A 17,104-nucleotide genomic window follows, 5' to 3' on the forward strand; every position below is an offset into this window, starting at 1 on the left:
TCAACGTATCACCAATGCCTGAAAACCATGCTGAACAAAGAAGTTGTCCGCATTTCCGCGTAATTGTCTCCTTATGCACCAATTTGTGGCGTGGAGCTGTTTGAGCCAAAGGAAAATTCACGAAGCTCGTCAGGAAAGGTTTACTGCACTCCATTCCCTACATGGTCGTCAATTGAGGATGAGGACAGACTTGCGTCTCTAAACAAAGGAACCCAGTCTCACGGCACACCTCCACCCACAAGGCACGCCAATTTCCCCTCATCAAACGGAAGTGTGGCTCATCCTCATACAAAAAGATAACGGGCTTTTATTGCAAGCCGTGATGAAAAAGGGGAAACCGTATATCGGCGCCGCTGTTAGCAATTAGCAGGGGAGACTACCATCCTGTCTCTCCTCCCAATGGAATGCAATCATAATGACAAGCTACAAGAAGAAGTACCAGACGCTCCGCGACAGTTACAAGACAACACGAATTCCACCACAGATGAACTCGAGATTGTCAACATCGGAAGTGAAGAATCCCCGCGGCCCGTCTCCATCAGCTTGGCTCTATGTACAGACGAACGCACAAAACTTGTGAACCTTATTAAAGAATATCAATATGTATTCGCGTGGACATACGATGAAATGCCCGACTTGGATGAAAAACTGGTTACTCATCATCTACACATAATACCCGGATCCAAACCAGTCAAGCAATCTCCAAGGAAGTTCAGGCACGATGTGGAGGAACAAATCAAGACTGAGATTTAGAATTTGCGAGCCGCCGGTTTCATCAAACCCATTCACCATCCTATCTGGTTGGCCAATGTGGTCCATGTAAAGAAGAAGAACGGTCAAATCAGCTGCTGTGTCAATTTTAGGGATCTAAACAAATGTTGCCCCAAGGATGATTTTCCTCTTCCCAACGTTGATTTGCTGGTAGACGCCACCAGTGGGCATGGCATGTTCTTTTTCATGGACGGATACAAAATCAGATAAACATGTATGATCATGACGCAAGTAAGACAACTTTTCGAACCCCACTCTAGAATTTTTATTACACCGTGATGCCTTTCGTCTTAAAAAATGCTGGTGCTACTTACCAACGCACCATGACTGCAATTTTCCACAACATGATGCATAAGCAAGTTGAGGATTACGTAGATGACATAGTGGTCAATTCAAAAACCCGAGCGGCACATACATAGATTCTGCAGCAAGTGTTTGAAAGATGTCGCGAGTACAAACTGAAAAAGAACCCTTTGAAGTGTGTTTTGGCGTCTCTTCAGACAAATTTTTGGGATTCCAAGTGACTGTTGAGGGAATCAAGGTGGTCCCAACAAAGACCTAAGCCATCCTCACGATACCGCCTCCTCGAACGGTGAAAGAACTCCAGAGCTTCATGGGCAAGTTAAATTACATTCGGCGCTTTATACCTGGTTTAGCCCAGCCTATCGCTTCATTCACTCCCTTACTGAAGAAAGGAGCAAGTTTCGTTTGGACCGCACTACAACAAGAGGCATTTCAGAAGATCCAACAAATATTGTCATCTCCAGCAGTCATGAAGTCTCCTGTACAAGGAAGACCATTGTGTCTCTACACCGCTTTCAGTGATACTGCCGTTGGATCTCTCCTCGCTCAAGAAGATGATAAAGGAATTGAAAATACTATATACTATTTCAGTCGAATTTTAAGGGATGCTGAACTCAGATATCCCAAGGAAGAAAAAGCGTGCTTAGACCTAATTCACTCCATTCAGAAGTTTAGATATTATTTGTTGTCGAACAAAGTGGTGCTGATATCTAAGGATGACCCCGTAAAATTTTTGCTTTCAAAACCGGCCTTGATGGGAAGGCCCGCCAAATGGCTCCTCCAAATGTCAGAGATGGATATAACATGCACTTCCACAAGGGCCATCAAAGGACAAGCAGTCGCAGATTTACTAGCATCTTTCCCTGGAGAAGGAACCACCGCACTGCATGAAGACCATCCTGGAGACTTTCTGGAAATCTCTTTTGTTAAATAAGAAGCGTGGATATTGTATTTCGATGGCTCTGCCACCCCTAGCAATAATACTGGAGGAGAAGGTGTAGTTCTGGTGTCTCGCACTAGTGAAGTCTTTTCGCATTCTTCAAGCTGGACTTTCAGTGCACCAATAATTCAGCGGAATATGAAGCTTTTCTCATAGGGTTGTCGATGTCCAAACAAGCAGGCGCCACACACCTGGAAGTTAGAGGCGACTCTAAGTTACTGGTTAACCAGATGAATGGAGTATACACACTAAAAGAGGTAACACTAACTCCGTATATATCTGAGGAGCAAAAATTATTGAATTACTTCGTTGATGCAACCATAACTCATGTCGGTCTAAGTAACAACAAACACGCTGATTGCCTAGACACATTGGCCTCGAATCTGCAATTCGAAGGTTTAGAAGAAACCCTAACAGTGAGGAGACGGACTGTAGCATCTACATAGCTCTTACAGTCCAAAGATGTTGAAACAAACGATTGGAGAACACCGATTATCCAAGAGCTCAACAGTTCACTTTCCCAAGGAAAGGTTAGTCTCAAAACCCTACAAAATTTCTTCATGCTTCACGGAGTGTTATATCATCGAAACCAGATGGCTCCCTGTCGAGATGTTTCGGCGATGAAGAAGCAAAACTACAGCTTAACCACGTTCATGGCGAAGTTTGTGGACAAACATTGGTGGTAACTCTGTACCGTCGTCTTCAACTCCTTGGCTACTACTGGACGGATATGGAGGTTCAGTCTCGATTGCTCCAAGGGTCTTTCTCCAACTGTCAAGCACCGCCACATAAATTGGAGATCTTTAACATTGACCATGCTAGGGACTGACGAGAGCCATACATTAGTTACCTCCGCGATGGTGTACTCCCTGCTAATAAGATAGACGCAGCCAAGATGAAGCAACAAGCCAAAATATTTGTGTTTCATGAAGGAACTCTACACCGTAAAATATTTGGAGGTGATCTGTTACGATGTCTGGAAAAGGTGGAGATCCCAATTATATTGAAAGAGACGCATGAAGGTGAACACCAAGGAAAGAAGAAACCATTCCTCAGATACACAAGAATTATTACTAGCCAACTATGGAAGATGATGCAGCGGCATTTGTTCAAAAGTGTCACGAGGGACAAATTCACGGAAGCCTCATCCATGCACCTTCTATTCCCCTGCACTCGGTGAGTAGTCAGTGGCCATTTTACAGCTGGGGACTTGACATCATTGGGAAGATTAACCCGCCATCATCAAAGCAGCATGAATATATCATAAACGCAACATAGTACTTTACTAAATAGGTTGAAGCCATTCCTTTAAGAGGAACTACTGGAGCGATAATTGCAGCATTTATTAAGGAATACATCATTTGTCGTTTTGGCGTGCCTAAGCACATCATTACTGATAACGACACTCCTTTCGTCAACAAGCAAGTACAAGAGTTACTCGAAGAATACAGAATTAATCAAGTCTTCTCTACTCCTTACTATCCTCAAGGGAATGGGAAAGACGAGAGTACCAACAAGACTTTAAAACGAATTATCAGTCGAACAGTGCATGATAATCCACGGACATGGCACGAACAACTACCCATGGCACTATGGGCATATCAAGCGGCACCTAGAAGCTCCACAGGAGTCTCCACCTATTCACTTGTCTATGGCGCGGATGCAGTTCTCTCAGCAGAGATTAAAATTCCGTCGGCCAGATTTGCAGCAGCAAGTGGAGTTCAATGGGATGAAGTTGCAGCATCAAGTGCCAGAATAGCAAAGCTAGATACTCTGGACTCCAAGAGAACTAAGGCGGAAGAACATACTCAGGTATACAGAAATAGGGTTTCCAGGGCATATGATAAGGCCGTAAAACCTCGAGTTTTTCAAACAGGAGACTTGGTATTGAAGACTGCTAAGCATATTCAACAAGACATGTTTGCACCGAAGTTCCCTCCAAAATGAGAAGGACCTTATCTAGTTACCAAAGCGTATAACAATGGGTACTACAAGATTGTCAAATAAGATGGAGGCAAATTGGAAGCGGTCATCAATGGAAAATGGCTCAAGGCGTACTACGCCTGACCATCACTCCATCTCTCGCCGTTTCACGACACGGCCAGCCATGCATTTTCCGTTTCCATCGTTTTTGAGTTATCAAAATTTCATTTAGTCAGAACGTATTAACGAAAATTCCATTTGCTTTTCCCAAAACCAATACAATTCAAAAAAAAAATGTTCAGAACCCAAAAGAACAATCAGACATTCTCGTGGCTACACATTCAAAATAACAACTTAGAAAAGACCATCCAATAAGTTGTAGTTTCTTGAAAGCATCATTTGCAGCCTGTTTTGGTACCTTTCAGTCATACTCTTCAAGTCCCAGATTTCCTGTTCCACCTTTTGAGATTTAGCAGTCAGAGCCTTTTCTTCTTCCGAAATAGCCTTTGTATCAGGAACGACGTTGGCAAAGATGCCGGCTCGATCAACTTTAACAATGTCAAGACTGTGCCGTATCCATCTTACGTTAAACTTTAGGGATTCGCAGGTAGTACCATGTTTTCCCACTTTTCAACAGTTGCTTCAGTGACGTCGCGAATGGATGTGCCTTCCATTTCAACAATCATGGGCAGAAGACAGTTCACTGTGGTGACCAACGCAGACGAGCAATGCTGCACCACGTTCCTGGTTGCAATGTGGCCGTATCTTCTCCATATTTTCGTGTACAAAGCCACGAACTCCTTCCGCACCAAGAATCTACCTACACTTTGGTAGCTAGAAGATAAACACTTCATGTGGATATCGAACTGCAAACCTGCGTTGGGATATTTGTAACAAGAAATACCCAAATCTGCATTTTCCAGGTCTACATCAGTTGGCTTACTCGAGTTTGAAGGAAGAGGTGTGGTCAGATCGTCGTCATCAACCACGATCACGCATGTTCCAACTGGGTACCTCTACACACACAAAAAAAAAATCTCTCTTTGTTAACTACTGATGGTGGCAAGCAAATATCTATTTGTCAGTGAAAAGCATACCAGAATGATCTTATTGACTCGGATAACCCGGATGGGGGAGTTGTCACAAGACCCAGGAGTTTGCCTACTCCGAAAGAAAAAGAAGCAGCGATGTTATGAGGAAAAGAGGAATTATCACTTCAAAATCAAGAGATAATTAGAATCATACTCTGGAAACGAGCCGCCTGCGTTTGACTGAGGAATCCGGATGAATCGAGGATGATTCACTTCTGTTCAACATAATGAATAGATATGAATTCAACGAGAAGGGCCTTTATTCTGAACTGAAAGGAACAATCTAGTTTCATCTGCATATATATTATGGAAACCCTAAGAAGAAACGGATTCCGAACAACCTCAACGGGGCTTATCCGATAGCCAAGGATTCAACCCTGACTGGGTAACGTTTCTTATCGAAACCCTAAGAGAGACCGGAAGGAAACGGCCAGATAGTCAAAGTACAAATGCGTCTCCAGCTTGAAGCCCTGGCAGCCACTTTCCTTGTAATATTTACTTACTCTAGCTTGGACTTTTATCGCTTGTCTGTCACCATCTCATGCTTACCTCGCAATAATGCCACTGTTACGTGCTAAGCAGGGGACTTAATGTTGATGGTGGTTATAGTTCAGGGCAAAATTTGTAAAACCCTGCATTTAATGTGCCGTCATTCTGCAAGGAAACGAAGCAATGTAAAAGTGATGATTGTTCAACCTCTTCACTGGAGAATTTATTGAGCAACTCAATATTTTCTCATGAAATTTGTCCAGAATGGTGCATGTAGAAACAATCTCAGATATTCTGTACATTTTGGCACCTTGCCTGTATTATTCAATTAATATGAGTTTTTTTGAATGCTTTCTGTGCTATGTTCCCCGGCTGAACCCTTAATATTGATATGGCATGAAAATTTGTGTTCAATCTCAGCAGAGTAGCACGAATTTCCAAGTATCAAGGCTAAGGTCCTTGCATAAAGTATTCAATCGGAAAGCATACTGCTTTCTGGCAATGAACTTAAAGAACTCTGTGTCAACACATAGAATTCAATAAATTTTGTGACAATTCACAAGATTCAGATACTACTCTGGCTAATTTACAAAAATTAGGGTTTTACACCCTGCGCAGTATATTAGACCTTTCCTGTCGAAATTAAGCCTAGGCGAACTAGGAAATTAATCCGCCATGAATTAGTAGGTGCAAAATCCTACCCATAATCAGAAAACAAGGAATAATAGGAGCCGCGGAGTAGGAGTAGCAACAAAAGGATATGTGGCCATGCCACAGGCCAGCCGGCGCCACTTCAAAGTGGCCACACCCCGGCTGCTCGAACCATCCCCTGTTCCCGCCACAACGCACATGAGTTGTGGATGGACCCATACTTGTCGGCCCTATTTCCCATCGACCAATCAGGTCGCCCTAAATACGCCACATGCACACTAGAAGTGTGGCCACACCCATGCTTGGACGACCCCTCTTTTAATCGACCAATCAAGTCGCTCTAAACCTGCCACAGTATTAAAAGAGGCAAAGTTGCGCCAGATAGTCGCTTTCTGAAGTTGCGCCAATACGCTAATTGGCATGCCAAACATGCCAAACGTGCCATTCTGTTCCGGCATATTAGTAGCATGCCGAACATGCCATGCCTCGCTAAAATACTAATCGGCATGCCAAACATGCCAAACGTGCCACTTTGCCACAGAAGCATGCCGAACGTGGCAACTTACCATTAATAATGCACTTACGTGCCAACCCATCTTTTGTTCGTGGACGACGCCATAACAGACTTCAATGTGGTTATCCTAACCAGAAACACGACATTGCATGGTCGAAACCCTAATTTGCAGTCATGGCAACAATTATGCCACTTCGGGCCCCACAACATGCCACGATCCATGCGGGACCCAGGAAGCCCTAATAAAGACGCCATATCATAGCCACCCGTGGCAATCCTTGCTCCTGTGGCCGTTTTCATATGATGGCCTGGCTATGGCACCATTTTCACAAAACATTGATACGCCACGGCAACATGCCACATGTCGCATGCCATATGCATTAATTAGGGTTTTGGCACGTCAAACCCTAATTTAGGCAAAATTGCTATGCCAACCAAGCCAAGTAACGTTTTTCAGAGCATTGGGATTGATGTGGCAACATGGCCGATGCTGTCGGATCCATATTTGGTTCTAACACCAATATGCCAAAACAGCTGCCACGGCTACACCACTGGCATGCCGCTATGCCATGGCTACGCCAGGCGCCATCATGCCAATGGCGCCACTTTGCTATACAACAATATGTTTCCATAATCAATGGTCATCCTTTCTCATAAGCTACAATCTCGGCCGTCCAAATTCGCCATGGAATTGATAGGCATGTGGCAAGTTTTAGGCGGCCAGCCAAGGAAAGCCTAATAGCATCACGTGCTATTTTCTTATGGCAAGTCTGTTGACTTTGACTTGGCACATGTAGCAATCTGCTACACATTTTTCACAAAAACACTCGAGACATCAAACATGTCACAAATTGGGGGATGCTCATCAGGGTATTGGTCTGGCGGTTTACAGCGTGCGGCGTGCAACACGTCCATCATAAGAAATTGTCAGAAAAGCAAGGCAGTTAGTGGAGGAAAGAAGTAGTGGGTGTAAAGAAACCCGCTTCCTTCATAGTGGAGGCGTGCTTTCTGGCAGTTACACGTTACTCCACTCTTCCATCACTCAATCACTCCCACTTCCTACGAGACCAGGGTATATTCAATTATGACTTGTATAAACAGGTTTTACCTATTTCCATCAAGCAACAAGTTTTGGTGAGAACAAAAACAAAGTATCCATAAAATACCAAAGAACTGATAGCTTTCATTCCGCAAGCCAGTTCCAAATTCTGATACAAGTCATAAAATAGCCACACCTTCCGAATTAACCATTCTGGTCTCAACACCTTCTTCGCTTCCCCCCCTAAGACCAACCCTTCTCCTTTACTTTATGACCGAAGCAAGACTGGAGCGACCATCTCTTGGTTTAGTCCAGGATTGTACAGATTGATCTCTCGAATCTAAAGTACTCCCGCGCAGTGCATTTGTTTTAGGTTTATACTCGTTTCTCTTCCACACACCCAAATTTACCAAAACCAGCAGAAATAATTTTCACCCATAAACATTTACTAAACCAGTCACCTTAGGTACACATACACGTACGCGTACCCATGGAAGTTTTCGACCGAAAATTTCTGCTGAGTTTCTTAACTCAAATCCGATAGCTATGGTAGATGTACCCGTACACGTACCCAAGCTCGTTATATTTCTCAAATCGGAAGTTCATGAACTTAAACAATAAATCAATAAGGAATTCAATCTTTGAAAACCGTGGCTATATTGTTCAAGAATTGATTCAAGTGAATCAAACCGATTTTGTTTCAATTGTGTCTATTCATAAATACCTAAGCAATTGAACAACTCTTCAACTAGTTCTAATGAGTCATTTGAACTTTATGTGAGAAGATGAATATGGTTAATATGGAAGTACTCATATGGCTAACCATTGGTTAACTATTTGTGAACCAACTAAGTGTACACGTTTAGGTACCGTTACTCAAACCTAAATGAAATACATTTCATTTGTGTTTGACAAGCTAAGTTTCGATCTAACGGTTCAAAAATATTAGCTTAGTTAAATCAGGTTTTTCATCTAACGGTGAATATTGAATGCTTTGTTACCAAGGTAACTTGGATTTCAAACCCTGATTTGAAAACTATATAAATGAGACATCTAGCAACTGGAAAAACTAATCCTCACACCTCCTGTGTGATACTAGTTGGTTTTTCTAGAGTCGATTCTCCTTTAATCTTAGGTTTCTTCTCGAGTCCCTGTAGGTTAACGACTGAAAGACTTCATTGCGATTGTGAAGCCAGGCAAAACTACTTATCTTGTAGTTGAGCGATCCGATCTTTCCATTTTCTATCGTACTAGTTCAATTGAACAATTGACTTGAGATTATATCTCCGTTAGGGAAAGATAAAAAGAAAACACAAAAATCTTCGTCTCATCGTTTGTGATTCCGCAATATCTAGTTTCGCCACCATACGATTTAGATTATTGTGAGGTGATTGATAATTCTAGGTTGTTCTTCGGGAATATAAGTCCGGGTTTTTAATTGGTTCTTGTTCACCTTGATTTTATCAAAAGATGGAATAAAACTCTTAGGTTTATCTGTGGGAGACAGATTTATCTATCATCGTAGACTTTTCTGTGTGATACAGATTTGTTTATTAAAGTCTTCGACTTTGGGTCGTAGAAACTCTTGGTTGTGGGTGAGATCAGCTAAGGGGATCAAGTGCGTAGTTTTTGATGGTGGATTTTAGTTCAGGGATAAAATTGTAAAACCAAATTTAATATGCTGACATCCTGCAAAGGATAAATCCATTTGATAAGCGATGAGCGCAGAAAACCTCTCTGCTTTATTTAATTGAAGTAACTCAATAAATATACAAAATTCACACAGAATGATGCATGTAGCAACAATCCCAAATATTCTGTGAATTTATAGCATTATTAATTAATCCATGATTTGTCTAGTATTTCCTGTGCGAACTCTCATTATTGGCGCGGCATGACGACTGAGTGTTTACTCTCAGCAGAGTAACATGAATCTCCAAGTTTCAATATCGAGATGTGCACGAAATACACGTATAGGCCACACCATTCTCTAACGAAGAGAATCTCGTGTCAGCGCGCTTTAATTATCCCGATCGAGCATGTTAAATTTCCTAAGGGAAATCTGGACTGTCCGTATCAGTCACAGAAACAATCACAGCCACACAAGTTGACTGCATGATTTAACCAGCCTAGAAGAACCCTGGCAGGAGCAGGCGATCACCGTGATGACCACCGGCGGGCCCGCTTATGTACTAGTCGGTCGAATACCACGCTACACTCCCAACGCCCATTGAACGTCAGCCCTAAAATAGAGTGGCCTTGTTATTTTGGGAAAGGCATGAACGAGCGAAGACTGTTCAAGACAGTCTTAAAATCATCACGACCGTCCAACTTCGCCAGCCTGGTTGGACGGCTTAGATCATACCGCGAATGATCAGTGAAGCGCTAACGCACACGTTGGCGGACCCACTTCTCCCCTACCCGGTCGATTTTCTCACGGCAAAGCCATGGAGCAATGAACGTTTGCTCGAAACATGGATGGAGTGATGCTTTAAAGGGTCGCGGAAATTCCACTAGCGTCTTAAAACGATCACAACCATCCAACTTAGACAACATATTTGGATGGCTTAGATCGCTCCTAGGACCATCAGGATGGTTCACATATGTTCACCGTCAGCCTAACATGGTCCCCACACGATCGGTCTCTCCAAAGGACAAGCGTGGCTTGCCAAACCGTTTGGCCAAAGTCATGCGTGCGTGACTATGTAAAAACCCTAATTAGGGTTTATGGCGTTGCATACATGTCTTAGTTTGATCACGAACATCCATCTTCTCCAGCTTGGATGGAAGGTGCAGATATAGACTTAAGAGGTACCGAGAGTGTCAACGTGATCACGATGGGCCCACCTTTGCATGTGGCCGGCCTAGGCAAACTAGGACTCGACACCTCGAAACGCGTCCCCCAAAGTGACATGTCATGCGGCTTCCAAATCCTTCACGGCAGTGGATTTCTGTCGCAAATGGATCACGACCACTCATCTTTACCAGTCAAATTGAGTGGCCCAGATCGAGCCTTCATGGGACGGAGAGGTACAGGCGTGCACAACAATAGGCCTCCTCCATGCATGACTGATCGGTCCCACCAAAATTAACGCCCATGCTTGAGTTCGATCAAGCCAAATAGGGATTCTTGCACACCTCTTAAAAACCCTAAAATTCTATCAACGGTCGCAGATTTATGCCGTAAACCATCTCGTCCGTCCAACTTTGAAAACTTGGTCGGACAGCCTAGGTTGAAAGCTAGACGACCAATGAAATACCTCGATGATTACCATCCGCCACTCTTCCACATTGACTGATCGACCAAGAGATGGCTCGCCCATGCGGCCTACAAACGATCACTCGAAGATGGTTGGACGTGATGTTATTTTAAGACGCTTAACCCGCGACTTATTCGGTTAAGCCTTAAAACATCGATGCTTCGTACATGTTAATTGTTTTTGATGCATTACATGCATCGAGCATACACGATATTTCATGAATATTGATTTATTAAATAAACTTAGTTATTTAACTTAACACCGTATGCTACTTCCTGTGGGTCCCACGATCCACTCATTCGAGACATCAAGCATGTCACAATCTAGGGGATACTTACTGGGGTATTAGTCTGGCGGTTTACACCATGCAGCGTGCAACGTGCTCATTACGAGAACGTGTAAGGAAGCATGGACGGTTAGAAATGATGATGGAAATGGGCAAAGGCATGATCGTGTGACAATCACTATCCATACACGACCCCACTACTCCACCACTTTACTTCTTCCACTTCCTACGAGATGAGGGTTGCGCTCAATGAATTGTATAAATAGGTCCTTCACCTATTTCCAAAAAAAAACACAAAAAAACCAAGTGTTTTCATCCGTATCCAGAAAACATCCAGAGATTATTGCTTACATTATTGCAAGCCAGTTCATCATTCTGATACAAGTCATAATAAGCCAACACCTTCACAATCTTAACACCTTCTTCGCTTCCCTTCCTAAGATCAACCCCATCTCCTTCACTTTGTGACCGAAGCAAGTTTGGAACGACCATTTCTTGGTTTAGGCCATAATTGTATAGATTGATCTCTCGAATCAGAAATCACTCCCATGCAGTGCATTTGTTTAGGGTTTAGATTCATTTCTCATTCACACACACCCAAAATTACCAAAACCAGCAGAAATAGTTTTCACCCATAAACAGTAGTATCCTACTGGGATCAGAGACGTAAAAAGCGCAACTGTACCTTGAATCAGTGTGATATTGATTAGGGTTCAACTAAAGTCCAAACCGAAGTTAGTTTGTAGTAGGCTAGTATTTGTAGCGGCTTAATACAGTGTGGTGTTCAATCTGGACGAGGTCTCGAGGTTTTTCTGCATTTGCGGTTTCCTCGTTAACAAAATTTCTGGTGTCTGTGTTATTTCTATTCCGCATTATATTTTGTTATATAATTGAAATATCACAGGTTGTGAGATAAGATCAATCAATTAGAATATCCAACCTTTGATTGTTGGTTTAAATTGATTGACACTTGGATATTGGTCTTTGGTACCATCCAACTCTATCTCTCTAGTATTTGATAAAGACTCGCAGATTTCCATTTGCTTGAGTAAAGATCAAATCGAGAGATTGAGATATTAACTCCTTGATATACTTTTTATCTAGATTGAGTCTGACTGTATAGTTGATTCTCTAGAAAGTATATTGGAGTTAGTCCATACAAATTGCTAATCGGAATATTTGGTGTGGTTGTTAGACCTCCGCTTTTTTAGTACCTGTATGAGCCCAAAGCTTGTTACAGCCCGTCATGGGCCTCCTGGCCTGGTTAGCTCATATGGGCGAGCTTGGGGTTTTCCACAAGATTAAATAGCCTGGCCTGGTACCTTCCCAAATAACCCGGTGTGGTACCCATTTGAATTTTCTTAAGGGTTTTAGTTCTACGTCGAAATGAATTGTTATGTGTTTAGGTTATATTTTGGATTAAAATTCTTATTCTTATTTTTATTTTGCATTTAGTAGATTAATTACTTAAGATTGTTTTGAACTAGAGTTCATTCAATTTCCAAATTTGAAAGAGAAATTCAATCAGTCATTACATCACCTTGAAAGTACAAAAAAAAACAAAGCCTGTTAGGTATGCCGGACCTGCTTAATACAATGGGATTTGATAGGGTTTTGGGCTTCAAAAGAAGCGTTTTCACCTGGCCTGACGGGCTTTTTGGGTAGTTGAATATGAGGCTTATCTGGCCTGAAATAGGAAACGAGTCAGGCTGCCCGGCCTGCCCAATTCATCCAACTTGGAATAGAATGAAGACATACACTTTTCAACCGTGTGATAACCCAACTGGCTTGGGATATCCCAGTTCCCAAACATTTGGGGATCAAATACAGCTCAAATACAATCAGGCTAGGAACGGGAGGCATACTGCCCTTCTGAATCTGTGTATTTCTTAGTTATCACTAGGGCTGCACAAGAACCAGATCGGAACCGTATAACCGGACTGGAACCGATAAACCCGGACCGAAACTGAAGAAGGAGGTACAGGGAACGAGAATATGATTCAGAACCGATTACATAGGGGTACAAGTACTGGTTTCAGTGCGTTCCCGTACCAGTACCAACCTGGAATACTTGTCTGATCATATCCCTTGATTATATGCATCCTAGCCATTGAAATACCAGTTTTATGGTACTGGCCTTAGGAATTTTATTTTCGTTCTCAAGATTATTCCCATTTTTAGGAATTTTATTTTTCTAAAGAAGAAGAAGAAGAGAAATAAGATAGAGAATCATGGATTGGGGTTATCTGATGAATGCACTAAAAGAATCATGGATTTGGGTTATCTGATTGATGCACTAAGAGAAGTATATTGGTCATCACCACCACATCCTCTTGCTGATTTCTTTTTTAGATTCACTCTTCCTAGATCTTATACCAAATGGAATTCCCGTATCAAATGCAATCTCTACTAGTAAGTATCCTAAATCTCTCGTTTCCATTATATTAACAAGGATGTATTCAATTGAGATTTCAAATGACTTCCGGAGAGTTTCCAGATCTACTGTTAGTCCATAGAGAATTTTGGAAAGTCTCCTAATGTCTCTTGTTATTGGTTAGAGACTTTTTTTTTAACTCATTTGAATTATCTGGAATTCCATGCTATTGGATTAGGATTTCGTAAGAGTCACTCCAACACCCATGTTATTCAAAGGAGAATTAAAAGTCGTTGATTTGTAATTTTTAGAGATTTGTGGAGAGTTTCTTTTTATGAAAATAGGGATGGTAGAAATCTCTCATCGAGAGGTGATATTTTGGTAGACTTGGAAATTCAAGGAATATTTGTCTTTAAAAGTAGGAACAATTTTTCTCTTTTTTTTTTTTGTTGAGCTGATGACCAAGGGACGAGCCATTGCGCAGTAATACAACCAATGTCACCTGAATATATTGGACATCTCCTCTCTCTTTTTCTTTTCCCTCATGTATACCGACGGAGCTTTCTCTTTTCCACTTCAAATGACATATTCTCAGATGAAATAACGAAAAGATGCTAACCAGTGATGAGATAGCATAGCAATAATAGAAAAATGTGGAATGACTGAAAACTTAGGCATGGGACAACATTGAGATTTATTCTGACAACGAACAAACATTTCACTAGGTATTCATGGTACTTTTATTAACATTATAACGTACATAATAAATAAATCGGTAGATGTTTTAAATTTTTAGTTAGATATTATACATTGTTTGTCTCTATAAATCACATAAACTCTTTACAAATCTAGTTTTTTTGTCTCTACAAGTCATAAAGACTCTACAAAAATACTCTCTACGAACCACGAGAAATCTTTAAAATAGAAATCTCATTTAACTACCCTCGATCCTTCCATCAAGATTGATTTTCTAATCCTATTCAATTATATTTGCTGCATCTACATGACTCATTACTTCCTCATGATCATTATCATTCTTGGTTAACACCTAATAATAATCACTCCTAATTTATCCTTACTCTTTTCAATTTTTATTGAATTAGGGTTTTCAACGATCTTTCTTTTCTTAGGAGCCCACTTGTTATTGTTACTTCTTCCACGACCGCATAGCCGTCGTCAACAATAAGTTTTTTTTTCTTTTTTTTGCATCATTTTGCCCTAATTCTTTCACGTAAACTGGCATGCTATTCCTGTTGGTATATTTGGTTATGCTATTACTGCTGGTTAAAAATTTGTTAATTGATAATAGAAATAGGTAAAAACTGGGTACTGGTTTTGTATCGGACTGGTCTTGCAGGTACAGGTACATGCAGCGGTACAGGTACAAATAGTCAATGAAAACCGGTCTGTAACGGTACAGGTACCGGGTTTTTAAAAAATTCGGATCTTATCGGTCTATGTGCAGCCTTAGTTATCACGGCGGGAACTGATCTCTCCGTTGGGGTTGATTTTAAATGGATCTTCGGATTTTGCTACTGATGGTTAATACCGCCACTCTGTTAGGATAAAATTTTCCGACCTACGTGTCGTGTTTATTCGAAAATGCTTTAGGAATTCCGGTTTTATACCCCATTCCTTATATCCCACTATGTGTTAAGTTTGTATTGGTACATTTTTAAAACGGACCCCCTATTTTTTTCAGGCAGGGCAGGATGTGAAAGAAATGAAAGATAGATGTTAGTGACACGTGGTGGTGTAAAATGATGGGTATATAAGCGGGGCTCCCTAGCACTTCCGGTGTTTATTAGTTCACCGCAGACCGACCTAAACTTTCTTCTTTTCGTTTGCTTCTTTACATCTGTTGTAGAGGTCCCATGTAAGATACACGAGATCTCAGTGAAAACAAATTTGGGTGTGATAGCTCTTTGCCAGCACATTAAGGGTGTAAAGGTGTAAAATGGTAAGAATATCCTTTATTTACATCACTGTCCTTTCGATTTTTCGAAAAATTCTCTCGTCTTACTCCTTATTTTTTTGGCAAAACTTGGATTCCTCTGTTTCTCTCTCCACTGCTAAATTTAGTAATGGCAAAAAAAAAGAAAAAAAACTTCAAAATTGCTTAAAGTACATGTACAGTTGACCTATTCATGTGATGATGATGATGATTAGCAATCAGTTCATGACATGACCTCATGAAACCTTCATTAGTCCCCATCAATGGAAACTTCAATTCTTTTATCCTTATACTACTACTATGACTCCCCTCATCCTTAATTTCTTTTGTTTCGATAACTTGTTCTTCTTCTTTGATTTCTTCGTTTTCTTCGTCGACTTTTTTATCAATGAAATATAACCTGAGACGGCCATCTTGTCTAGAAGCCTGAAATATCGGTTTTGGATGAATAATATGAACTTGAATTAATTCTAATTTACCATCTTTTCTAACTGGTTTTAGAAAAGAATTAGGTTTTCCATTTTCTTGATTCATTGTTGATAAGGGTGGTGGAAATACTAGTTTCTTCTTCTTTGATTTCAGAAGATCATCTTCGCCGAGCTTATCCGATGATGGTTTTCTTCTATATCTGTCTAATGATCTTATATGTCTTTCGTTAAGAATTGATGTTGATAATAAATCCTCCACCATGATCTTTTTCTCATCTTCTTCATCTCCTTCTAATTCCATTTGATCTGAACTTTCAAAACCTAAACTCTCGGTACATGTATTACCCACAAATCCTCCATTACTAAAAATCTCACACATCTTCTTATCATCATCGTTAGCTTCCATGTTTCCTTTTGCCGCTGATCTGAGAAACGCTGATTCTAAAACGTTATCTGGTCTTTGACAATTAGATGAAATCAAACTCAATCCAGAATCTGAATTTTGATCTTGATCTGAAGAGGAAATCGGAAACCCTAGGAAATAGTGAAGCAGAGTTAAATTTTTACAGAAACTAAGCATTTTTCTGAAAGTGTCCCTAAACCAAATGGAAAAGTGAGAAAAGCTATATTTATAGGAGATGGCTGAGCTGGCATGAAGTAGATACAGAGAAGGAGGGGAGTCGGATGTTGGTCGGTTTGTTAGAAGATGCGATGAGGAGCGTTAGATCATAATTATGTGCTGGATTGAAAGACCATTTGACCAAAAAAGTGGACCATATCCCATGACTATCTTTATCTAGTTCCGTTATATCCGCTATGATTTTTGGTAACGGTACGACCACTTCAATTTTGAGGTTTATCTGTCCATCTATGTATATCTTGCGTCTGATCTTATCGTTATTTTCCTTATTTGGAATTTTATTTTGGGATGAGCAAATCCTGGAAGTTACGACAGTGTTTTACATTTATGCGGACAGAAAACGAAACTATGACAATGTGAGATTTAACCACGGACATGCTCTCACCGGTCCGTTTGCTACGGCCCTGCCTTGGATCATGTGAGGAGGTCTTAGGATCGAAT

General features: G+C 41.1%; 1 protein-coding gene across 1 annotated transcript; it reads right to left on the reverse strand.

Moving 5' to 3' along the window:
- Positions 1 to 15,760: 15,760 nt before the first annotated feature.
- On the reverse strand, positions 15,761 to 16,603 carry LOC113352563 (protein FANTASTIC FOUR 1-like). Its single transcript, XM_026596374.1, has one exon. The coding sequence runs from the start codon at positions 16,601 to 16,603 to the stop codon at positions 15,761 to 15,763; it is 843 nt and encodes a 280-aa protein (XP_026452159.1).
- Positions 16,604 to 17,104: the final 501 nt, after the last annotated feature.

The sequence above is a fragment of the Papaver somniferum genome, chromosome 2, assembly GCF_003573695.1.
Source record: "Papaver somniferum cultivar HN1 chromosome 2, ASM357369v1, whole genome shotgun sequence".
Lineage (NCBI taxonomy): Eukaryota > Viridiplantae > Streptophyta > Magnoliopsida > Ranunculales > Papaveraceae > Papaver > Papaver somniferum.

Bases quoted from the DNA above. Each gene is read 5' to 3' on its own strand.
- LOC113352563 (XM_026596374.1), bottom strand. From the start codon at position 16,603: ATGCTTAGTTTCTGTAAAAATTTAACTCTGCTTCACTATTTCCTAGGG.